The 26,437-nt window shown below is 40.4% G+C and overlaps 1 protein-coding gene across 1 annotated transcript in view; it reads right to left on the bottom strand.

Annotated features, from left to right (window-relative positions):
- The window catches only part of GRAMD4 (GRAM domain containing 4), a 76,481-nt gene that overhangs the window by 39,236 nt on the left and 10,808 nt on the right, over nucleotides 1-26,437 (bottom strand). The window contains exons 2-3 of the mRNA XM_027679265.1: nucleotides 12,366-12,576; nucleotides 4,566-4,686 (exon numbers count right to left, since the gene is read on the bottom strand). Coding sequence (XP_027535066.1) covers nucleotides 4,566-4,686; nucleotides 12,366-12,576 — 332 coding nt within the window. The remainder of the gene's footprint in view (nucleotides 1-4,565; nucleotides 4,687-12,365; nucleotides 12,577-26,437) is intronic.

Below are 26,437 nucleotides of genomic sequence, written 5' to 3' on the forward strand. Positions count from 1 at the left end.
ATCAGGATCCCTTGGCCAGGGTTGACCACGTAGCAAGCAGCGGCTACTATGGCCCAGAGCTGGTATTTGGGTGTCTTACTCTCTTGCCAGGGTCTTCACCTGCCCTAGATTCTGCTTCAGCTCTAGATTCTGCTTCAAGATTTCTAAACCTGAGGCTCAGATTACAGGCTGCCAGGTCAGTAAGACAGCAAAACCAATGCAGTGAATCTGTTCTTCTGCTCTTCTCTATCTCTGCTACTGCAGTTGGTGTTTGACCCTCACGTCAAGAGAAATTACACCAAAGGTATTCCAACACAGTAATTGGACTCTGACTCAGCTTCATAGTCAATTTGTTGCATACAATTACTGGGGCTGTGCAGAACTGGACTTTTCAGTGTAGGTCTTCTGTTGGTTACAACCACCACCACACACTTTGCTTTCAAAATTTAACACTTTCTAGCATCCCAGATCTGCCTGAGAATCATGTATGTTTTTCTAGAGCTCTACTTCCATGTAGTCACTATTCTGCTAGGTTGTTCTTCATTCAAAGAATCATCAGGTCATTTATACCAGAAAGAACGAACCAGAGAAAACACTGTGGAGTTAGTCACATAAAGGGTTCAAAAAGGCGCTTGAGGATGAAGACTGTGCTGGAGCAGAATTTCAATGGGAAAGCAGCATAATCCCAAGCTATTCTGTAATGCTGGTATAAAAATCATAACTGAAACCAGTGGTTTGGTAAGCCCCTGAAGACTCCTGCCACAGTCTGCTGTAGAAAGTGGAATGCAAAACCCTTGTGGGAGAGGAGTTTATTTCCTCCTAGAGCTCTTCACCCTCATATAGTGCTTCTTTGATTTACCAGGTCATGACTAACCCTCTTCTCTAACAGTCACCTGGTTTGTTTACTCTAGTATGCTGCTGCTACCACCAACTCCTCTTCTCTGAGCTGCTAAATTTAGCACTGCAAAAGGCTTGAACATCTTTGAATAAGAATTAGCTAATACTTCATGTAAACCACGGGATGCATGTGTGCTTACAAAGCACCTTGTGGTACCAGGATCAGAGCGCTGATATCTCCAAAACTGCCCTCTATAAGCAGGCACAGGAAGCAACAGGAAGAAAAGCAGAGTGTTTTTACCTCTATGAGGTGCAAACCCAGAAAGATCATGGGTTTGCATAATTTTTGTCTTGCAAATGCAAGAGCAGCAAGCACGATTTTATTTCTTGTTTAGATACAATTAGGTTTTGAAATGGAAACATTGAAATCACTACTAATCTTAGCATATCAACAAAACTGCCCTGGGTCAGTAGTTGCCTTCCCAACCTGAACTCTCAACTAGCCCAAGGCAGTGTTCATGTGCATTTAAAACTAGGTTATAACAACACAAAATCCTTTAGAAATGAATGATTCTGATTGTCACAGCTCCAAGAAAAAGCTTTTTCCATCCATGTGCACTTAAAACTGCAGCAGACTAAGCTCTCTGCACTTTTCATTCAGCTGATGTTCAAGCCTTTTTCTGCAGGAACCCCCACCAATACCGCAAACCCAACAAACACAGTTTTCAGGATTCCTGTAATAAGGTGCAGAAGGAGCCATTAGATCACAGAGATTAAGACCATTCCCACACAGACAGGAAAAGCAACTTGGCTGGAAGAGTCAGATGATCACTCCCTCTTGCTTAAGACATTATCCAAGATCCCCTTCTCTGCCTGCCTCATCCTCCTCTCAATCTGCAGCTTAAACCCCTTGCATTTCCAGTCACATTTTATTTGCATTTACAGCTATGCACACGCTAAGCAATTCCTCTCCATCTTCACATTTCTGGATGTTTAGATTATCTCTTTGCTAAAGAAAGATTCATCTGGCATCTTAGATGAAGATATTTTCCCTTTACAGACAACAGCTTGTCTCCAGTACCTATTTGATTCAGATTTCCTCTGCAGCTTGTAGAGGCTACAGTTAGGTCTGGGATGCATTTCACTGAACATACTACTCAGCCAAACTGCACCTATTACTTGTGCCTACTAATGGCTGAATAGAGTTTAGAGAAGACTAGTGCTTTGCTTTTCTTTAGCCAGGCACCTGCAACTACAGACCCATGCCGACTTGTAGCTGTGTAATGTACATTATGCATAATGTCTAGCTGAGAGGAAATCTCCTTAAGCCTCCTGGCTAATGGCACAACAATACAAAGAAAAGTATAGAAGAGGCAAAAATAAAGTCAGAATCAAGCTGATAACAATTAGAAACTCAACACATTAAAAAGCAAATCCATGAAACTTTTAAGTATTTCCCTCACTTACTAGTAGTTGCTTTGATTTTTGCACATCCAGCTGGAGGAAATGGAGTTAAGTGGACGTGGCAAATGGTTTATGCAAAAACACAATTATAGCCAGACATCCTTAAAGAATTCCATAAATAAAAATAGTATGGAAATAGTGCAGAGCAACTAGCCTTCTTAAAAAACACCTACTGCAGAGAAACTAGCTTTCTTAAAAAGCACCTACTGCAGCTATAGGATTTTTAAAAAATAATGATCAGGCTTTCTTCCAAGGAAAATTAAAGTAAACAAACTGCACATTTGAAGAATATTTTTCTGAATACCATTAGTTCATTTTTGGGAAGAAAACAATAATGAAGCACTTCTAGTATTAAAAAAGTGCAAAACGTAAACTCAAAGAGAAGGAAAAAGAAAGGAGGAGAATGCAGGAGCCATACCCAAAAAGAGAAGTGCTACTTCACTCCAATTGACAAACACAGTGACATATTTCAGCCTAAAATCTTGAATGGAGTGTAGGGGAATAAAGGGTAAGCTTTACCTCACCTATTTCTCAACCAGCTTATGATTCTTATTCTTGTTTTTCAGTACAGAGTTGCAACGAACTTGCCAGGAGAAATCCATAATTTCAGCTAGAGCAAACCTCAGGCTTTGGTGAAGAGCTCTTGACCTAGCAGTAAGGGCTGGAGACATCCAGAGCTGACTAAATTCACCCAGCTAAACTACCCCATCAGCCTGAACCTCCAACCATCTGCTCAACGTTTACATGAAAGGGTGATCTTCGTTACCCTTTACCTTGGAGTTTGCTACAAAGGTCTGTGAAAAGGAAAAAGGATTCAGCCAGAAGTGATAACATAGTTTATCAGGAGGTTTTGAAATTACAGCAAGAACCTGAAGATTACAAACGTTCACAAAAATAACATTCAGTTACTATAAGAACATGCTAAGAAAAGAGAATGGATTCACCAGCCATGGAGGTGCCCTGGGAACCCTATTTTATATCAAAAAGCATGTCCTAGTTCAAACCAGAAATCAGTTCTGGTAGGTCCTACTGTTTCTGTTACACATTAGATTATATCAGGAAATCATACATGTTCCATCTAGTTTAAAAACAGTTGGATAACAGGAGCTTAAGCAATATATCATTTTTGCGATGGAAGAAGTACATGGTAACTCTGTAGTTAAATATTCAAGTAAAGTACTGAAACTAATGAGGCAAATCGAACAGATCTTTCAGTTTTTGCCTGATATTCCAACCATGATACCTCTTCCAGCTATCTGTGGAAGCTGATAGTAGCTTGTTATAAATTCTTTCCCAGTTTCCTTTATCAGGCCTCCCTCACATACACTGGGGGGGGGAAACATATCAAAGAAATATTGGCAAATGAAAAACAAGTTAGGGAAATTAATGGCGAATCCTTGAGAACATGCTGAAGATAAAACAGAAGTATTGTTGCTGGATTATAGAAATTGAATAGAATCCACAGGCTTGTTATTCCTACCCCTTAGAAAATATCTGACAAGCTTTGAACACATAAAAACAACCCTCATACTCTGAAGTTAAAACCAAAACATTAAAATGACCTTTTTGGGAAACAAGTGACCAAGAATTCTCATTGATTTATTACAGAGATCTCTACTTCTACTAAGTCACAGGAATGCTTGTCTTCCATTTTTCCGTTTTTAACTCTCCTGTCTTAGAAATCAGCAGTTCAGACCTCCTGAGATTAAATCCCCAAAATCTTGTGGCTGCCTCTAGCCATGAATGACTCATATACATTTTTTCTCATATATACAAATACACGTATATATACAAATAAACCCAAACAAGTAACACCTGAAATCTACAGACACTCTTCTCTGCATTTCTTACATCACTTACCAGTAATCCTTATACTGTTAAGAGACGTGTTTTAAGACATATTATTTGTTGAAACAGCTGCCAAGGAAATGCACTGGTTGCCCCTTCAGAAATCTCTTCTTATTAATTACTACTAGAAAAAAAACTCCACCTATTCCAAGCACATTAAGGTTGACTCAGTTCTAAGATAACCTGCAGATGTCAGCATCAAGACTTCAACTAAGGAGCTTTAGTCATGAGGTATGCTGTGAGAAATGCAATGAAGAAAAAATATCCAAGTGACCCAGAAACCCTGAGAATGCTTTTAAGTTCTTAGGGAAACATCAGCCCATGTGCTATCCGTGCATCAGCACACCTCAAAATTCTGATGCCAACTTCTACAGCTTAGAGAAACCTTATTTCAGCAGGCTTAAGCCATTCCTCTCCACAGAGCATTTTATACTTACGTAAAAAGTGTTTTTCCAGTAAGGCTATTTCCAGGTGACCTTTGATCTCACTCAGTCTGTCAGACTCTGTTCTGTTAAAATCCGGGACTCCTGAAGCCATGATGACGGTCCCTGGACCAGCCTATAAGAAAGCCAGAACACATTCACAGCTCAGAAGCACTTTTTTTTTTTTCATTTAAATACATCAACTTATTTCTGGGGCAGTAAAGAAACAACCATGTGAGAAACACGCAAGTATCAACAACTCTGCATGCCTCTCTCAGCATTAAATTATCAAAACAAATGAATGAAAGTTAATCAAATGCATGGTATCTCTCCCATGTGAGTTTACAGAATACATTTCTACAGACCTCAGGGAGTTACAGAAAACTAAGATTTCCCACCATCACCACCACCCTTACTAGTTCTGCTGCATCATCATTTAAGCCTTTCTTCTGCTGATTTAAAAGGCATATTTATACTATCCCCATCTTCTTCCCATTAAATGAACAGTCAATGCAACACACTTTACCTATAAAATTGTGAGGCTACTAAAGGTAATACTTTTCTAGATAACTGCTGAGCTATTAGAAGATACATATTTTATATTTTAATATCCATTTATAGAATGTGAAATTCTGAAGACCACAGGCTCTCAGCAAGGAAGGGTTCCCCACTCCCTCCATCTCCCCCACAGCCCAGTAACTGCAGAAGGATGTTGCTGGTGCCCAGGAGCTCATCCTGGCAGGCTAGGAGAGGGGGGAGTCAGGAGACTGTGTGTCTTGACAGATTTACCAGCACCCCTCAAGTGAACTCAGCACTGGAAATACTGAAGAAAGCAGGAATTAAAGAGCAAATTGATTAATTTGCAAGAGCAGTGACAACCACCACCTCCATGAAGTGAGCACAGAAAAACTCCAAGCCCACACAGCAGAAGGCAGGCAATGCCATCTTTCTCTCATTAAGTGGGCATTTTCAAACAGCAGGGAAAAGGGAGGGTGAGGGCATCTCCTGGGTAATGGTTGTTCAGCACTTGTGTGCAGTCCCCACAAGGTACAAAAAGTCTGTCAATGAGAATTACAGGAGCTTCTTCAACCACTTAAAATCAAAGTGATAGATTACAGCAGCCTACAACTCAGAACAAAGACAGAAAGGGATTTATTTACCCATTCTAATCGCTCCCCCACTCCTTGTTTGAACCCTGAAAACACATAGGAACTGTACTGCTTTCAAACACCAGCTTGCTTACATTTAACCACACCACCTTAAATTACATATATATACATAAACTCAAGTAATCTATAGGAGAGTTAATTAAAAGACATCTTCTATGTTTTAGGAAAAATGTGCAGAAAGCTTACTGACAACAAAATACTTTCAATGTTGGGAATGATTTGCACTTCTAAGATAAATCAGTGTGGAAATATCTATTAAACATCTGTTTTCTTGCCTGAGCTGAACAGATGCTGAGTTTAAGCCTCAGAATTTGTCTATACAGGCAAATTAGCACTCTGTAGGCAGTTACTGCCCAGCATTTACCTGGTATCAACTCCCCACTTGCGCATGCTCAATACAGTGCCAAGCAGAGATGCTATTTCCAGTGCCAAAAGCAGCACCCACCCACACAGTACTCAGTCAACACTGCTGGCCACGATGAGGAGCAGAAGCTGTTAGCTCAGCAGCAGCCCTAGCTGCTTCCCATTTTGGAGCCAGCACGAACCATGTCCTAGCAGAGGCAGACAGACCACAAGCAATCCCTCACACGGAAAGCTGCAGCACAGCATCCTCCTCTCCATGCTCCACATTTCCCATTCACCTCTGCCTTTAGTCAGAGAGGTGCAACAGCTCCAGACACTGCTGAAAAGTAACAGAGCCTGTCTTCAGATGAGCATGCCAATTAACCTCTGTGTTGATTTCTTATCTATAGAGCTGGGTTGTATTTATTTACACTGCAAGGTTTAGTGCTATCACTTGCCAGACACTTGGAGAGCCCCAAGGAGGATGGTGTGGCTGAAGTCGAACAGCAGCACCCTTACAACACACTCCACAGGCAGGCAGAAGGAAAGCGAGGGAGGAGAGAAAGAAGAAACAGGCTAAAAAATATCTCAGCATATCCAAATTTTCATCCTCATTGAAGATACTCAAGATATTTCACCCAGAGTTGTGCTACATTTCAAAAATCCATCTGGAGAACCAACTCTGCTTTTCCTTCTTCAGAGATGTTAAGTCATTAATTAAAGCCCAGCACACCTTGACTGTGCCTCTTAGAAGAAACCAAAGAGCAAGAGGTGAATAGCACTCAGGAGAATGATATCAGTTAACATGACTCATTCTGAAAGTTTTCAAATGTGTTTATGTGCTTAAGCGTTAGATTTTCAAGCAGCCTGACATCCGTTGATAGGTTAAAAATCAGGAGGTACAGATCTTTAAACTAAGTACAAAAGGTTAGAATGACCTTCTAATGTAGAGAAAAAATAGGAAAAAAATCCACTAAGTTAAAGCATAAGGCTGCTTGCTAAGAATACTAGGAGCAAGATCATATAATTATCATGTAACTATAATATAGTTTAACTAGAGTAATAAGATACACAGTAACACAAGCTTGGTGGTAAATAAAGCACCAATTTCCAAAATTGGCATCACCATAATATTTTATGAATACTGTTTAGAAGTGTTCAGAAAACTAAGCATGCCCAGGATAGCGATATGAGAGATATTTAAGCAGATGTTTCTTTTTGTCTCAGAAGTTTTTTCTCCACACCAACACACCTAAGATGACAAGAAATAAGGTCTCTACATTTGCTGAAGGTCTACTACCTCTGAATTCAAAAAGCCCTTCTGTCTGAAGTTAGCATAATTGACTCAATTCACAAGTTAACAAAATCCTTGTATTAATTCCAGCCTTATCTAGGTAAAGGTTTCTCCTACCTGCTGCCTCTGTAGGACAGCACGGGGACTCAGGCTGAAACAACTACACTGTACTGTACAGATGTCCTTCCTAGTTTCTGATTCACAGGAAAAGCCTTGAAGGCTTCTGCAGATTTCTGCTTTTTCTTCTACCTCTCTAGCTTTGACAGTATTTGACACAGGAGCCCTCCTACAATGCTGGCAATTGCTATTACTTAGCCATGCACAAGGCCTGGCAGTGCCCAGGAAGCCAGAGAAATGCCTGAGGTGAGCATGGAGTCAGAGGGGTTAAAGGAACATTTCTGATGATGACAGACTGTCTGTAACCCATTATCAGAGTTCAGGGCTGCTGTTCCAAGCCACACTCAGCTCCGGGTCTAAAAATCACATCTCCCCACCAATGTTTTTCAAACCATCTGCAGTTTAGGCTTTTCATAACAGCACTTCCCAGCCCAAGAGTTCTCTGCCTTCCCTCTCCAAACTCCCTTTATCCTGTGAGCCCTGGGATTTTGTTCTGTGTGCTGAGCACCGATACCACTGCCACTGTACAGCCACAGAAAGGGTCTAAGTCACTTCTTAAGCAAGTAAATGTGGATCTGTCCTCTCCATCTGCAGCACAGCACATTTCAGCAACATACAGAAATAAAAATGGCCAACTCTCTCCTAATTTTCTTCCACAACATCATATATATGTGGATGACTTTTCTCTAGGAATATATAACAAAACAGTTGTCTCATTTCCAAGTTTGTAATTAACCTGGAGAGGAACAGTTCTCAAACACAGAGGAAAAGGAGCAACGAGGACAAGGCATGGCAACCCCAGGGGCATAACCATCCACCCAAGTCACTCCTCAGGGCCCAGAAAGTGCCTGGAACACAACACAGGGAAGAGGTAGTTTGAAATACAAAATTTTAGCTTGCATTCACAGCTTGTCTTGAGTTTCTCAACTCACACTTCATGTGCATTTTCTTACTTCAAATTATGAAAGAGTTCCCCATGAATGCTGCATTTACCTGCTATAAGAAAAGGGAAAACTCAACAACACTGTTTAAGAGTGAAGGCATCTGCATGAATAGTTAATGCTTAGTAGCTATTCTTGGAAGCCTGCCCATATTGGATGTCTCCTAAAACACAGCTATATTCTACATAAATTTTAAAAAATCTAGTGCTCGTCTGTTTTAGAGACTTGAACATCTTAACTGTAATGTTTGCATCATGCTTCATATCTCCCAAGCATCATGCTTTATACCTTACAATCACTGTAAATGAGGTGACCAATGCAGCAGCATTTAAGTTTTAATTGACGTGTCAGGAAAAGCCAAGCTGTACTGCAATTAAATTAATGTTTTCTGTACCACAATAACTCAGATTTAATCCTAGTATACTGGCAGGGTACTTGCGTTAAGTAGATTACATTGCTTACAGTACAATATGCCAGGTACAAGAGAGATTTGACTTGTAATTCTCACTGCCTCCACAGGTTTAGACACAATTTGTTCTTTTACTCCTCTGCAAATGGGATGGTATTTCCTCTGCACCACGTTCATTCATATACCTGTACATAGAACTGAATCTTTTCTCCGCTTTCGTAAAAATGGAACATGGTGGCAGTGAATGAAGGGGACTTTAATTACTGAGAAAGCAACATTACCTCAATTTCCAATGTCACAACAAGTCAAATGCTAATATGTTCACAATTAGGAAGTAAAAATGGACTAAGTTACTGCCTCTACCTATTTTGCACTTGTAGTGTTTCTACATACCTACAGTGTTGAATGTTCTTGCTTTAAAAAACCAAACAATCACCTATGGTAAAGAGGGAAGGGAGGAAGAAATCCAGGAAGCCATTCAAGAACTAAAGAGATGTTTAGCAAAGAGTTGAATTTGTTAACCAACATTGCTGTCTTGGCAATGATCTGATCACAGTGCCCAAATACCCACAGAGATCTAAGAAAGTATCTGCTATCCAAGGCATTATCTGGTAGTTGGGGCGCTTAAATGAGAGGGGGGAAAATACCCACACAAGCTAGCAGCCAGCATGTAATCTGAGTCCAAACTAGTTCAAATCTGGAGTAAGACACTTTTTGAACAGAAGAAATCACTGAGACGAATTGAAAGGAAAATATAAATCCTTCCAGACCCAGTGCCCTCCTATCAGGAGCTGTGTGCTTTACCCAAACACAGATTAGGATGTTTATTATTGAACTAAATAGGTAAAGCTCACAGTTTTAAGATAAAGAATACGAGATGACCTCATCTGGCCATCCTTTCTGTCTTTTCACAGTGTAAATTTTGCATGTGTAACTTCGGTAAGATACGTTGGGACTAAGTGCCACTGCTGTATCTGTGGCCTGAGACTGAACATCCATTTCACTTGTAGGAGGTGCACAACAGAGGATGACGCTCTTCTTGGCAGACGATCAGGGCTCTGCAATCACAAGCTTTTATGACAGGGCTTTTTACTCTAAAAGATCCATTTGGGTCGAGTTCCTGCATACACTTGTCAAGTTCAGATACATATCTAAAGAAGAGGCACCTAATGTGCACATTTCTAAGTGCACTGCAAACCCATGAGGCAAAGAAGGACCCTTCATTCATATGACTGCACTGTACTGTTCTAATAGACAGAGATCTTTCTTTAATGACTCCATAACAATTAATACAGCAGACAGGGGTAGGGGGAGGCAAATAGAGGGGCAGCAATGAAGCCTTTGTCAAGGGAATGGTTGACAGTGAAGATGCAGATAAGGGGACCAGGACTTTAATTTTGCATGCATATGTTCAGTTTTAAGCCACCAATTTTCAAATCACAAGTTCTGTACTCAGATTTCAACGGAAACAACGAAGCAACAAAAGTGGAAGCACAGTACAGCTCACATTTATCTGAAAAGCCATGCAGTCTAACTGCAATTTACGCAGATTTGCATTAGCTTTTGTGTGCTTTCAACATTTCCCTGAGGTATTAAACAGGAAGAAACCAATAAGACTTGGTCTTCTCATGATCAGTGCAATAGAACTATAATACTAAGTTGCTAACAGAACCTTTAAAAGAAAACAAACCTCTATACACTCAATTTAAGATTTGAGTTTTAGACACTGAAAATAAAACCAATTCAGGTACAATTCAATTGTATGATCTCAATAAGAGAGAGACAAAATTCAGAATTGCTCTGTTCAAATGATCTCAACCAGTATTTTAATATTGATTTAAATACATAAGCATTACTTTCTCTATTCTTGGCACCTCTGCAGCACAGGGGATTATTTCTTCTCCCTTCATTTTACAGATGGACGGTTCCCAGATGTCTGTGGCCAACTGCTAATCCCTCAAACTTCCCATCTGAAATTTATCCCTGAACGTCAGACCTCTTTGCTCATACCAATTTGCTTATTTCACTCATATCTGTAACACAGCTGCTGCTCTTAGGCTGTTATTCCACTGCATTTGGAGCTCCCAAATATCAGAAGTGGGGCAAGACAAGTTTGATGCTGTTGCTGTTTTCCTCTCTTCCTTTTTCCCTGTTTTTTAAAGAACTGTACTCAACTATATCCCAAGTACTTAGATCACAACAGCCTACTGCAGTTTGTAAATCAGCCAGAAAGCAAAGTGTTTATCTTCAAATTCCCTTTTCAGCACACAGAGCTCAACATTTTGAGAAATCAGAGACCATCACTGCAGATGTGTAGCCATAAGGCTTTATAACTATTCAAAACCGTAGGTTTACCTTGCTGTTCCCTCAGCCACACTCCTTACCATCCTGAAGCTACTATTCCCCTGAAGAAATATAGAAGATAGTATCTAGAGTTTAAGTAATCTTTCTGTAGCCTCTAGCTCTGCCATCCAGATACTTCTGTTTAGATACAAAGGGCATCTAATATATACCCACACATAAACATAATGCCTTAAGTTTAATGAAAAAAGTATTTACCTATAAAAACCTCAGAAAATACAACGTTAGAAGGGCAGAATTGTATGTGGTACCATACAAGCCCACTTAAATTTAAAAAAGCTAATACATATGGAGAAAGCTGCCAACCTCAAAGCAGATACATAAGCATATATGATTTGAAGTCTTCTGGTTTAGAATTTGCTGTGAGCAAGCCCTGTGCTCTTAGAAATGAGCCTTCAGACAATAGTCTGATCACATTTTGGGGATAGAAACTGCACAGTAAGTTTCCAAATAGGTGATATAAATTCCGACTTCCAAGTCACATTCTACAATACAGTTAAATAGACAAATTTGAATTTAGATTGTAGCATTCCGAGCTCATGGATCCTTAGCCACTTTTTAACAGTTAAAGCAGGATTTTATTTTACTTTTTAACCAATATTTAACTCTTCCTGAAACAGTGTCTTTAAAAAGGCAGGTCTGTTTGGGTGCTCCCACTTACAAGCACCAAAAAGTTTTAGCACCTCCTGCATAGGTTTAAACCAACTCAATAGCATGGAAGCATTACTGGGTACAACACTGCAGTGGAGAACAATGTGGTGTGACCCTGCAATGAAGCCAACAGAAGCCTTATCTGTACAGTCCTGGACAGTGCCATTTAAGCAGACCTGAGCTCCTCAGACTGAAAAGTTGCCTTTCCTTTTCATGTGTTCATTCATAATTCAAAAAACAAAACAAATAAAAACAGAGAGCATTCAGAACCACACACAAGGTTAACAAACCTATCAACCCACAATATCTAAAATGAAAAGTAGGGAAGGGAACCGTAATACTAAGAAATTAATTTATCCTTCCACAAAATGGAAGGATGCTTCCTTCCACTGTTACTGGAAGGTTGCTTCCTAGTCCAGAAATCCTCAAGTTTTAAATCCAAAATATAAGGATAAAGAATTACTAATTTATGTTATTTTCTGCCTCACAACTATAAAACATCATATAACAATACTTAAATCAAGTACTTACAGGGTCTCTCAGCTCTTCATTGTCTCGAGCTGACGTTCGAGGTATTTTCACCGGAATTTCATCTCCACATTCAGTGTCTGAAGCATTTGGAGACTCTGCTAAATCAAGTAACTCATCTCTCTTGTGACCTCTGAACCTTATTTTGTCCAACTTCTTTAGCATGTTCAGCACTGCACTTTTCTGCTTTACCTTAACATGACGGTTGGAGTCTCTGCAAGATCAAGACATCAAGAGTATTTTAGAAAGCTTGCAATAAACCTAAATAAAGACATTCTCATCATTAACTACTCCCAACCATCTTTCAAGGGCCCTCCTGCCAGTGGATGAAAAACGTGGTGCAGCTTAGCTTTTTAACAGGCATTTTTTTCCACAGTGTAACAAATGCACGGTTTGTTTTTCAGTAGTTGATGATTTACCCTCTTCCCAGACTATTATGGCCTCTTTCTCCTGGCTATTTTTAAAGCAAGTCAGAATAGGCATAAGGTAACAACCTGCACTCCAAAGAAAGTTTAGGAAGTCAGTTCCTAACAGGTCACATGAAACAAAAACAGTTCAGCTGGTAAGTCCACGTTCTTCAACTTGGGATGTTTCTAATCAAAGACATGAAAATCCACTCAGCTTCACAAACGATCTTTAAATTCCCAGATAAACTGGAGCAAAAGAGTAAGGATGCTATGATATCTCCCTACTGCTTCAGGTTAAGAAAACAAAGTAGCAAGGGTTTATGGAAGAAAGCCACTAGACAGACCCATGCAGAAGATCCCACCAAACACTAGAGACTTTTGAAACAGACTATGAACATTCAAATGCACTGCCAAAATCCTTCAAATTACCACAACTGAAAATCTTGTATATCTCTTGCTAGATTTTTATTACTTTCTTTGAGGTGCAAATGAGAAACACTTTATTAGTGATGTTTTCGCAATTTTTTAGGACTAGCACGATGGCTAAAATTTTACTGTAAGAGAAACACCATAGCCACTATTTTTGCAGAACGTGCAGCTGCCACAACATCCAGAGGAATGAGAAATGCCCAGGACATTTCACTTCCAGTGACAGTATTTGACGTGAGCAATTCTTAATTTCTAAATCTTAAATACTACTGGGGGAAGCATTTTGCTTTTTAAAAGACAATAGAAGAAAGTTTAATTTATGTACGCAAACTCATTGTAATGATAGCTTTCCAAGACACTGCACTGTATAATTTCTGATTTAAACCAGACCTGCCAAACTGGTCCCATTCAATGAATCACACTCTGTACTAAAGGTCCCAAGCTCCATCTTTAAAAAGAAAAAAAAAAACAACAGTTAGTTCCTTTTTCCTGCCACTTCAGCAATCTAACACTCTGGCCATTTATAACAAATCAGCCACAATTTTCTCTCCTACAAATGCTGTTCCTCAGCTCACAGAGTTCCATTTGGAGAATGATTCAATGGTCTGACAAATGGATTTTTAAAAATTTTGAGGCACTTGTTCCTGTTACTACCCTTTTGTCCTCTGTGGTCAACACTACCATCCTCTTCATTAAAAGTCATGCTTTGCTTTATGGCACATAATCCCAGGTACTGGTGTGAGATGAAAAAGCAAAGGCAGATTCAGACACACGTCACTTCAGGAATATAGATAAAGAGCAAAATAGAAGAGCCTTTTGCTACCACAGCCTTTGCACCTGAGGCAATTCTCACCTCCTAACACAAACCTCTTTTCAACTGAGCTCTTCAACTTTCCTTATGAATTCTCTGCTTACCCTAACACTTTGGCAGTGACTATTCACACCAAGTTCAAACTGGATCGTTCCCTTCAAAATCTGCCTGAGTTTGCACCTCTGCCAAGATTTATTAGCACCCTTCAATTAAATACAGAAGTTTTAAACTAATACAAATCCCCTACAGTATAGCTCACAAAAAAAACCATAAAATTCTTCCTTTATCAGAGATGCTTAAAGTTGCAGGCCTGCATTTAATCTATCACTTAGAGAGAATCACTTGTGGTAACTCACACCAAGGTTATTTTCTATGAACAGCTTTTCTTTGAAGTTCTTTTGCTTGTCAAAGCTAAGTTTAAAATAGAAACACTTCTTGCTCATTCATTGACTATTTGATGAAGAAACATTTCAGCTATCACATCCAGAAATATCTCTAGGCCCTTCTATTAATAGCAATTAGGGAACAAATCGTATTAGGGAAGTTCAAACCTCTGATAAGCACCGGTACAACTGTATTGCTCTCCTGCCCATTGCAATGATCTCCTTCTACATTCAACCAGTTTTACATACCATGTAAGAGACCTGCAGCAAAGCAGCTGCAAACCAAACCCCATCTGTTCATCATCCACACTGCCACTGCTAACGATACAGCTACACAAAGAAATAGTAAAGCATGGTACAGTGTTATTCCTTTTCTGGTTGGCACTCATCAGCCCATACCAACACGGAGGACAAGTATGTGTCCCATGCCTTCTTTATCCCTCTTAAGGATGGAGCAATTACTCAAGGCTGCAGATGAGCATTGCTGTCCTGGATAGAATGAGGAGTCCTTGGCATTCTCCTGTTAAAATCACATTTATCTATTACTCCCCAAAGCCAAGAACTGGATCTGGACATCTTCTTATAGCCTGGCATATACAGCACTTCAATGGATATTTCAAGATCCAAACTCAGTTTTCTTTCCCCTTAGCATAGATTCACATTCACTTATCATACAAAAGAAATGAGAAATGTCAAAAACATCTTGAGACAGAGCAATCTCCAATCCTTCCCATCAAGCTTTGAATCAAGAATGAAAAACCCACAAGGCCAGTGAAGAGGCCCATCGAGATAACTGCCTGGAATGGACACCATCTGGGAAACTAAAATCCTACACTCCAGTCTCATCCTAAGATAGTTCATACATTTCAGCCCTAGGTCACAGAATAACCTGGCCAACAGATTACCCATGAACACACTCATGGCATTTTTTTACTTGCAAAACTGAGGTACTTACCCTTATGTGTGTTACCACCCAGCCTTTTAGAAATGCAAACCTTTCTTTAAATCACTCCACTGAATGGAGTCAGCTTAATTCTGAGGCTAGCAAAACAGAGATGTCATGAGGCTCAATATTTTTAAAGGATTATTCAGTAGGTTGACCATTAAAAGAGGAAATAGTAAAGAATCACATTCCAAGGCATTTTTAAAGCGCTTTAAGTCCACAAAGCTGTTATATAAAAATATCTTCTCTGTTAAAATTTAAAAATAATAAGATCATTTTGTCTAAAAATTGTTTTGTGTGTACCAGGCTCCCAAATTACTTACAGTTACATTACATGAACCTAAGCAAAAAAGTAAGCTTGCCAACAAGCTCCTAAAGAAACTCATTATCTGGCCTCCAGCCAAATGCTGGATCTAAAACAGGGGTTTTTTTGTCAGCAGCCTGTTCTTGCAACTAGCAACTTTTTTTTAGATAACGATCAATAAATATGGCGACATTTCAGCAGTTTCAGGCTCCCTAGGTAAAATGAGTCTTGGAGATTCTGTATTCCAAGTGACTTGAGTCAAATTTAGATAAGCTTGAAGAAGCTTTTATAAAATGAAAGACCAAAATCTGATCTAGAATTAGATTTATTGTAAAGTATAGTAACTAAATATCAAAACACTTGCTTCACCATCATAAGCTATTCATCCCTCACCTTCTCCCATCTCTCCATCCTGGACTCACCCCTACTCAGACACCCCTTCTGGACTCAGCTGGTTCAGCTCTAAGTTTCAGGTTGTTTCTAGTAACTTCCCATATCCACAGCATCAAAACCACCCTGTAGTTTTGCACATGTGGAGCTCAAAGTATGAAGGCAGACCCACATCTCCCTCTGCTTTCAATCTAACCACTAATAAATATTACAAAATTCTAATAAAAATACAAATATTTTAACTCCATGAGTTTTAAACACTGTCATTTCCCAACATTTTCATGTGACAATAATTGTTCTCACTACCATACAACAAACAAGTTATAAACACGAATTAAGACTGGTATCATGCTTGCAAATCAACTTCAGCAATATAAAATCCAATCCATGCTCCCCAATCGAGCTTATTTCTGCATACAAACACCCTACCATTCATGCAAGCAACAAAAGACCTTCCCCACACTCAGTGCTACAACAGAAAGTGCTGCAGAGCACAGTAAGGCAGGCACTGACTCTGCAAGAGTGATTTACAGCCAACTTTGTTGCAACTCACCCAGATCTAATAATAGTAGCAGGCCCTCAATCATAATATAGTAAGGATATCTTACATTAACATGCTTACAAACCAGGCTATTCAGGCACCTAGATTTTTAAGAAAGTAGCTTGCTTTTCTCTTGTTTTACTAGTAGATGTCAAACCAGCAAAATTAAGCAGCCGTCTGTAAAAATTATCCCAAAGCCCTAAACCATAAAAAAAACCCCTAGGAAACAGTTTATATATACAGGGTTTGATTAGCTCTATAGGTCTATATTTTCCACACTCAAAAAACCCCCAAACTAAAATAATCTTTAAAGATACTTTTTATTTGCCATTAATATCTACTTGCTAAAGCAAATCCTTCAAGCCTGAAGTTTTATTCCTTTTACAGAGGGCCAAAGAAGAGATGACTTTATTTGGACCTAATATGTGAACTCTCAATTAAGTCCCAATAACTGTCAGATGTTCATTTTAAATGAAATGAAACCCAAAAACCCAAACCAACATACACACATTCCAAATTCATACTACAAACAGAAAAATCAAGTTTTCTCAAACTTTCACATAAAAATCATACAGACATCTACAACAGCTTTTTCTGCCTACTTTACAGAGAGGCTTCAGTAAGGAGACAACCAGCTTCCAGGGAATGCCAAGAGTCATCCTGCCTGTGCAGTCTAGAGGGACTTGGTTATGAGGCTTTTTCCTATGGACAACCTCTCCACCCCTTCAAGCCACTGTTCCCCCATGCTCTGCTCTTGCATGAACGTGGAAGAGGTTGGGATGAAGAAGGGAAAAGGGAACTCAGGGAAGGGCAGCACCCAGTGTACCACTATGTCTAAAATCTGCCTTAACTCACCCCAGAGTCTCCTACTCTCAAACCCTTGTGGATTTTGGTTTTCTGTTGTTGCATTTAGTTTTCACACATGAATACACTGAATCAGAGCATGTGGCCTGGTAGACCACGCAGAGATTAAATAGCTAAATTTTCATGTGCACTTTGTTAGATAAAGGGCTCTGCTTCCCAACATGGGGTTCAGTTTTCCCTAGCTGTTAACAAAACACAAACCTGCTACAAAAAGTCAAACAGCATTGCCCCAGAAAGTGTTAGTCAGAAGCCTGCAGGAAAAACAAACAACAAAAAACCCACTAAAACATCATGGATGAATTTCATCTCAGGTCAAAAAGACCCTACAAGACTATGACAGTATAGTAACCTTCAAAGCAGCCGTGTTCTTTTTGCCAGAAAAACAGCTTTTCAGAAAGCTGAATATGACACTGCAAATCTAACATATCCCTAGTTCTCATCTGTACATCCCATCTCCTTCATATTCTCCTTTCAATGTGAAAATATGTTTCTGCAGAAGTCCAAGGTAAGAGCCCTGGTATCCAAGAAAAGCCAGGCTGTGTGTGGACAAACAAATACAGATATAGTTGTCAACACAGGGATGTTTTGGTCTTATCGTGAGGGAATGGTGTGCAAATTGAGGCAGTGGAAAGCATCAGGATTACATGAGGTATTCATTACTTCTACAGTGAAATACTCCTGCATATTATCCTAGCAGTTGACAGAAGAGCGGGAACCTAACAAGACACACCCAATCCATCCACATACCAACTGATACTGAAAACAAAGTTTGGCATGTTTTTTTCTGGACGTCAGACTAAAACTGGAAGCCACAGTGAGTACATCTAAGCCTAAACAGATTCACAGTCCAGTTCTATATACTGCTCTGTGCAAAAAGTTCCCTCCTGCTACGTGATTTTCCCCCCCAATTTCTCATTTTAATGAACAGAATCTAATTTCAAGTCACTGTCTGAACATTTTGTACTTATTAATATTTAAGAAACTCACCAGAGAAAGATCAATTGACTGCACTTGAGAGCTCCTTGTCTGCTCAGCTTTTCAGAGAATCACAAAATGGGTCAGGTTGGAAGGGATCACAGTGGGTCATCTGGGCCAACCTCCCTACTCAAGCAAGGTTATCCTAGAGCACAGGATAAAAGAAGAAAAGCACACTTTTCTTCCCCCTGTGCACACACTTCTCCCAAACTGCTCTCCAGAAGGCTCACATGTGTGAAGAAAGCTAAACTTTAACCACAGCACCTCTCCTTGAACAACAGGAAGCGGTTTCGTAAAGGTGAAGTTGGCACCTTTCAAGAAAACTTTACATTAAGCTCAACTCAACAAGTCGTTCAGCACACAGAAGGGTCACAAACCTCGCTCAACGCAGCTCGTTCATGAGTAGCACCCACATGAGACTGAGATCACCCAGGACTATGCAACATTTTACATTCTCTGTATAGAATGATGTCATCATTTCTCATTGAAAACCAAGGTACAGCAATACTTTGGGCCAAACATCCAGATGGATTGGCCAAGAGCAGCTTACAAACACTTTGTGAATGTTACAAGCATTGCACAAGTGCCCTCAATATCTGACATCAACAGACACGCAAACAAAACTTCAGAGCTGAGCTCTCCCCACACTCAACACAACAGGTTCATCCTGAAATACTAGTCACTGCCTCAGAGTCACAGTCTGGTAAAGTCTTCTTCCAGTAACATCACTTTTGGCTTCAGGGCCATAATATACCCAGAACAGACTGCTTTCTGGTTTTGAGGAACACCTACTAAAAGCTCCTTTCAGAGTCAGGAGTCCTTAGGAATCTAGAGACAGGCTAGACAAGATAGGGATAGGTTAGGGAGATAGATTCTGTTGGGGTTTTTTCTCATGAGAGATGAAGTTATGAGTTAGGCTACCTATGGAGAAACATTATGTTTAGTAATTAAGGTTTATTTTTCCTTTAAACTTAAAGGGAGTTGAACAAAAGAAAAAAAATCCCACCAGAATCACTTCTACTGCATTCCTCTGCTAGCAGAAGCAACACTTGATTAACGTGGGTTGGGAACTAGCAGGAAGTTGTGCTTTGGCGTTGCAGGCTTAATTAGATGCAGCTATTTATTAAGCATCAACTCTGAAACAATTTAAATTGTCCACTGACTGGGGGAGGAGAGGAGGAAGAAAAAAGTGGAAAACTATGGAACATGAGCTATGGTACAACACAGGGACTGGAGACAGAAGTTCAACATACTGATCTCAACTGCCACTGGTGAGGTTGTCACAGCAACCATAATGCAGCTTCATGAATATGCATTACGCTAAAATCTATTTTTTTCCCCCAAAGAGACTAACATGTCATTCAGCTCACAACATGATGCTGCCTGGGAGACAAATCGGGGTTGCACAATAGAAGTGACTTGTCTTCAAAACCTTCAGCTCAACTGCCGCAACAGAAAGGGCTGGGGGAAGAGGGGAGACACAGAACATGGTGGCATGGGGCTGTAGGGCTCTCTTCCATACCTGCCTCAGACAGAGGGCACTTCAGACATATTTGGCAAACATTTTAAGGCAAACATTCCCAAAATGTGCTGTTCCATCCTTGCAAAGTTGCAGACCTGTGCAAAGCATCAGCCTTAATCCCTCAAGGACCTAAAGACCAGCCCTCCAGTCAGACATGGGCAGTGGCACCAGTGACCCTACACAGAAGGATGGAGAAAGAAAGGGGAGTTGCTGCTCAGTACCCAAGCCAGCCGAAATTGGAGGCCTTGGCTTGACCACCACTGGAAAATTGTGGGTGGAGGGGATCACAACAAAAAATCCCAAACTACACACATGTCACCTGTCTATCCAGGTCACACAGCAGTGCAGAAACAAAGGGCAGTAACTATTTCCACTGAATAGCTGTGGGAGTTGTACTTCGCACTTAACTCCCCACTTAAGGTAACACCTCTTCCGCAAACTCATAACCACCCTACACACCCCTGTCTCTCATCTGTCTGTCATCATGAATCTAAAATTAGCAAGCTTTGTTAAATTAATTTGTCTGTAAATTGGAAATGTTAACTCCCAAAGAAGGAAGATAAAGCTAATTTTTCCTCAAGACATGCATGTGGGAGAAAATAAAAGCCACACCAAAAATTCTGCATGAAAAAGACTGCCTGCAGAGGAGGGAGGAGCCACCAGTTCAAGCCATGGCAGATATTCTGTGAAAGAGGTAGCATGTAATGATAGTAATAAAAGCCTATCACAGTGGAGGTGAACCCCTCCCCTCCTAGTCACCTACTGGGTCCTCCTTTGCTGCCCTCATCCCCCCTGCTGCGTACCCATCCCGATTCCAGAGGAGCCCAGCCAACCCTGAAGCCGACTTGATCACAGGCTGACACCAAAGGGAGTAACCCCATTCACTTCTGCCATAGCCTTTATGTCACTTGACCATTCATGCAGTTTATCAGATCACTGCTGATGCAACTAATTTTTGTGTTTGTTTTCTGGCAAGGTCAGTCTAATCAGAGCAGACAACGATGCAGTCCCACTTGGGGTGGCACAAGCAATTAGAGTTGTTGTGACCCTCACACAGAAAATGTTTGTGATGGTGGGCAGAGGGAGAAAGCATCCTTTTACAGCAGCCACCTGCACTTAAATGAGGTTAAACGACTGCAAAGTCTCACCGAAAAATCATTGGTTATAAAGCTACCATAAGGCACATTTCAGACACTGGACACCAGAACTTCAGTCCCTACTCTGAAGGACAGGGGAAGAGTTTGTCACAGCTTGGCATTGACAAAAGGTTTTTTTCTGCTTCCTTGCTCTGAATTTTGTCTACTAGTCAAGGGTAGAGCTGAGGGTGAAGACAGGAAGATGAACATCACCAGCTCAGCAAGAGCCTCTGCATACAAGAAGGCTCAGGCAGCTCAGGTCTGGATGGGCCTCAAACAGGTAAAAAGCTGGGGCACAGAGGAAGTGCTGCCCTAAGCAAGCACCACAATTCTGCCTATAAAAACAGAGACAAAGGGGTGACAGATGGGAGAGAAGGACAGGACACAACTAACAGAGGGTGAGATGATTTCAGAGGTCTTTCCCAATCTAGTTGATTCTGTGAAAATTAGGCTATCACTGCATTTATCTCTCTTCCACTGTTCAAATGGAAAATGTAGGAAGTCTAGCTTGACAAAGCACTCAGAATAAAACTGGCCTTTTACAACCTACTTTAAAGTAAATATTTAAAGTCAGAAGAACATATACTGGCATAGAACATCTTATTCAGCCTAACAGGTTTATTACAGAAGGTAATTACTAACTGTTTAGAAAGTGTGAGCCCTGCCATCCCTGAAGAGTTTTAATTCTATCCCTTCAAGTAAAAAAAGGGCAAGTTATTGAGACCTGTTTGACGCTGAGTTTTTCATAACCTCAACTGCATGCTCATCATCTTCAGATGGTAACTACAGATAAATCAGATAATGGAGATACTGCTAAGAAAAAGTGACACTGTGGAGATGAGCCGTAATCCAGGCTTAGAAAAAGTCACTTTGAGAACAACTTTCCAAGGTCTACAAAGAATGGCTTGGACCTAGCAGGTGTTTCAATGAGAGGACTCCCGGAAGCCCACATCTGCTCAGGGTGTCTCATCGTACCTCACTCAACAACCTTTGAAAACAGAATAAAGGTATATAGCATTGCCCAGTTTTGAAGAATGACTATGAATTCCTTTTTGTTGTGTTTATAAACGAAGAGGTACCCATTTGAAGCAGGACACAGGCCACAGTTAATGACTGCAGCCTGACAAATCTCTGCTGTGCATGCACCTCCACTGAGCACAGCTGAGAGCACACAACCCAGGGCTGAAGAGAAGCCTGTCCGAGCCCTCACCAACATCTGGACCTCATATAGGCAACTTGCACGTTTGAGTAACACTTTCCACGTGCCAAGCTCCCTCTGCATTACAGTTTCACTTATGGCTAGACCACACAGCAGGAATCACTATCAGGCAAAGACCACAGACCTACAACTGCTGTGCTACATATACAATGTAAATAATTCACCTACCTTTTTGTTCACTAAGCAACCACAGGGTAAGGTTCATACTCCCCAAATTGTTCAGCTATCAGGGCACCTCACTGAGAACAAGACTAACAACCAGAGTACAGCAAGATGTTCTATTTTGAAGGGCTTCCCTCAATTTAGGGAGACAATTTAGCAGAAGCCAGCATTAGAACTTTGTGAGTATCCACTTAACATGAAACCATCCGGATGCAAGTTTTCAGAGGAAGATTCCCAGGATGTAGTGATTTTGTGTACAACACTTTGTAACTCGCATCTGCGAGTTTTAACTATTCAACTGTTGATCTAAGAATTCATTAAGCCTCTGAAATACCTATATTGCAAAAAAATCTCCCCTCATGGGTAAATAAGTTGAACATTGCTGTTCCGTGAAGAACTACAAAGCTACAGCTAGCACATGCCCATTACAACCACCATTATAATTCCTATATACTGGCCTTGAGCTTACAAAGAATGTATGTAATCCCCAAATCACATACACTTCCATCCATGAAGCAGAGCTGCTGCTCATTCTGTTCCTTCTCTCTTTCTCCCAACAAAAACCTGAAAATGCTTCTGAAGTTGGTGCTACAGGCACAGAAGAGAGGGCAGGAAAAAAAAATAAGCCACTCTGTGGATTATGCAAGTTTGCAGTGTTACAATTACTCATCATGTCAACTTCTAAATGAAGGGGCATGAAATATTGTGTAAAAACTTGCATAAATAATGTGTAAAAGGACACGACACTATACACAAAGGAGGGAGTTATATGAGTAAGTTAAATGGAAGAGTAACAGAGAAACAGCAAGTTCCATATAGTAAGTCTGGCTTTAGGCATCAGCTTAATTTCTAGCACTGTCTGTATTACACAGCCGCTTGTAAAAGCCATGTAAACTATTCCTTGAAATCTTATCACAGAGTAAAAAATTCAAGGTCAAGTTCCCACCAGACTGACAGAAACATGAACAGCAGCTCTGCTGGAAAGCAGCACTCTGGAAAAGCCTCTTTCATCCCACCCACACAGCCTGTCAAAAGATTAGAGAGATATTTTACTCCACATAGAAGAGTTTGGAAATAGCAGAACAAGTTGCGTGACACAGGCAAGCACCAAACTTGGCCCCTCAGTATTGCAAACTCCTCCTCCATTTCTTGAGAGTGCATCCCTTCGCATAAGTTCAACTGCACTTGTTGGTACATTTGCTATAAAAAGAAGTAAATCACTGTACCCAGAAGACAGTTTGGATATCTGAACTGCAATTACTTATTTGAATAATTAACATAGTGAAATGGCAGGCTCTGGATTGAAAGGCCCTGCTGTTCAAGGTAATCTCCCCTACAGGAGCAAACCTCTACGCTGTCACATTTCAAACTGCATCATTCCCACAGTAGGCAGAATATCAGCTCCTTGTCACCATGCTTACAGTAGTAATCCTAAATTAAAGAAACAGTAACAACAAAAACAAAACAAAACAAACAAAAAAACCAAACCTCAAGCTGATATAGCCACACTAGGCAGCAGAGGGTACAATCCTGTGAGAAACTGGAGGAGCCCTCGCGAATATAATCACAATCCTGCAAGTTAACTCTTTTGTTTAGTAAACTGCTGGGTATTCTGCCATAACTGCAAATCTTTCCTCTCTCATGTTGATTTTAACATGCATTGGACAGCAAAACTCAGAGAAAATCTTTGCTATTAAATGTGATTCTTCCAAGAAGCACATATACTGTGGGCATCTCCTCCACGGTCTTTCCGAAGAATCTCTGTACATAGCATCAACTGCTGTAAAAAAAGTCAGTTTTGGTGATACTGCTAACTGCTCTAAGTAGAAGATTGAAGACAGACACCAGTTCAGCCCAGGAAAAGGCTGCCATACATGCTTTGCAGTAGTTACAGCTAAAATAGACAACTGGTGGAGAAGTATGAAAGTGAGGCTGAGCAGAGTGCATCCCCTCACCCCACCAGCAAATACAGTCAAGGACAACTGAGTGTCAGGAAGTAGAATAACCACAGAAAGAATGATGGAGCCTGTGAGTCAGACACTTGTAGGGAAATACAGGAGGGAAATTTAAAAAAAAAAATTAGTTAAGTTTCCCATGCATTCTTGTATTTTCTCCCACATTTTATTAGTTTACTAAACCAATTTTATTTTGCAAACAAAATCGAAGTACCTCATGACTCAAGATACTGAACACTGCTGCAAATGAGCTCCGGCCAGGAATTGTGACCCACTCATCGCACACATACAGGGCAGCTCAGCTCTCCACATTCAGCAGCTCAGTACATGTGGCTGCACAGATAGCTGATGGAGCAATGGAAAGGAGACATGGAGATTTGCATCCACATTCTATGAGCAATTTTGAGGCTTCCTTAGAGAATGAATAGAGTTGAGGAAAACTAAAGAAAAAATTCCATCATTTTAAGAAAACACAGAAATTATGCATTACATAAATCTGCAGGGAAGTTACAAAGCCTATTCCTAGCAAGTAAACCAGCCAGCTGAGGCTATTACCATAAGCTTGCCCAGTTCTTACTAATTTGATCATATGTGTGAAAAATTAACATTTTAATAGTGCTTGTTAGTCCTACTGCTTGTTAGCAATAGTCCTATTGCTTCGTAACTGCAGATGACAAAAAGTTATACACAGGAGTTAACAACTACATTTCTGAAGCTGCTTGAAACAACTGGAACAAGATTATCTTAGAGTAAGTCTTTAAATAAAGCAGGGCATATTAACTAACCCAGCTCCCGTCCTCTGCCAAGGGGGAGCATGCTGTTGGTATCATCACCAGAGTACAGACATGTTCTAAGTAGCATTTCTCCTAAGAAAAATCAACTCCTTTCTTGACAGAGCCATATTAGTACGGCTTCCACCATGTTTCAACATGAAATTTACTGGACACACGGAAAAAGAAAAAAAAAAAACAACCACAACTCTGCCGGTTTGATTTTTTTGACTCCAAACATGGGGTAACCTATGAATCCAATGGTATTTGCACTTCATGGATCAGCTCTTTGCTTTATTAACCAAACCTGTACAAGCACCTGATTTACCACATTTTTTGCCTGTTGTATAACAACAAAAAAAAGTATTTTCTTGTCTCAAAATGTCACAAATACACCGTGAAGCCTGTCAAGTTGCTAAGATGATCCAAACTCAATGACAGCAAATAGCAACCTGGTACATGCTTGAGACTTCAGACTCAAAATAGATTTAATTAGCACAAAGATATCAGGAGAGAGTTTAGTAACAAAGTGAAGAAACCGAGGGAGAAGAAATAAGATTCTATCAGTCATCATTTCAATCAGACCAAACAAGAGCCAGCTACAGGATGGCATTTACGTCTGCCTCTAAGGCTGGGATGAGAGCCAGAATTACACTACTTGAGCTGACTTATTTATGCCATGCTGATACTTCAGTTGGCAATGATAAAGGTCCAAAGGTCAAAGTACTTTAAGGCAGAGATCCATGCACACACAGTGTATCTTTCCAAGCAGCTAGGGTTGGGATGGGGAAGAAAGAAGAAGGGAGCATTAGTCCTTGCACACACCTGCCACCATAAAACCACTTCACAGCTGTGCCCATTTCAAAGCTTCTGAAGTTCACAAAGGAGATTTCTGGAGAGATTCCACCTTTCGTCATCCAACCACTCCTAAGAAATGGTGTGTTTTTCCAAGTCAAAGCCAGAGAGAAGGCAGTGGTGCCTCATGGAGAAACTAAGAGGCCACATCACCAGCTGAAGCCCAGAGACCACTCACAGACCACACCTCTTGAAAACTCCCTAAAGAATCTGGGGAAAGGAGTATAAACGAAGGCAGAGAGTGACATTTTTGGCACTTCTGTCAGTTTGCTAACAAGGATTTCTTCCAGCTCTACCTTATTGCCAATTACTTCAACAATATTCACATATTTAAATCTTGGAATTTTAAAACCTAAACCATAGATTTCACTTTTCAAGTGATCCTAAAAGTTAATTACCACTCTGGCTC

This window comes from Neopelma chrysocephalum, unplaced genomic scaffold (assembly GCF_003984885.1).
Source record: "Neopelma chrysocephalum unplaced genomic scaffold, ASM398488v2 Primary Assembly neopelma1_45, whole genome shotgun sequence".
Classification (NCBI taxonomy): domain Eukaryota; kingdom Metazoa; phylum Chordata; class Aves; order Passeriformes; family Pipridae; genus Neopelma; species Neopelma chrysocephalum.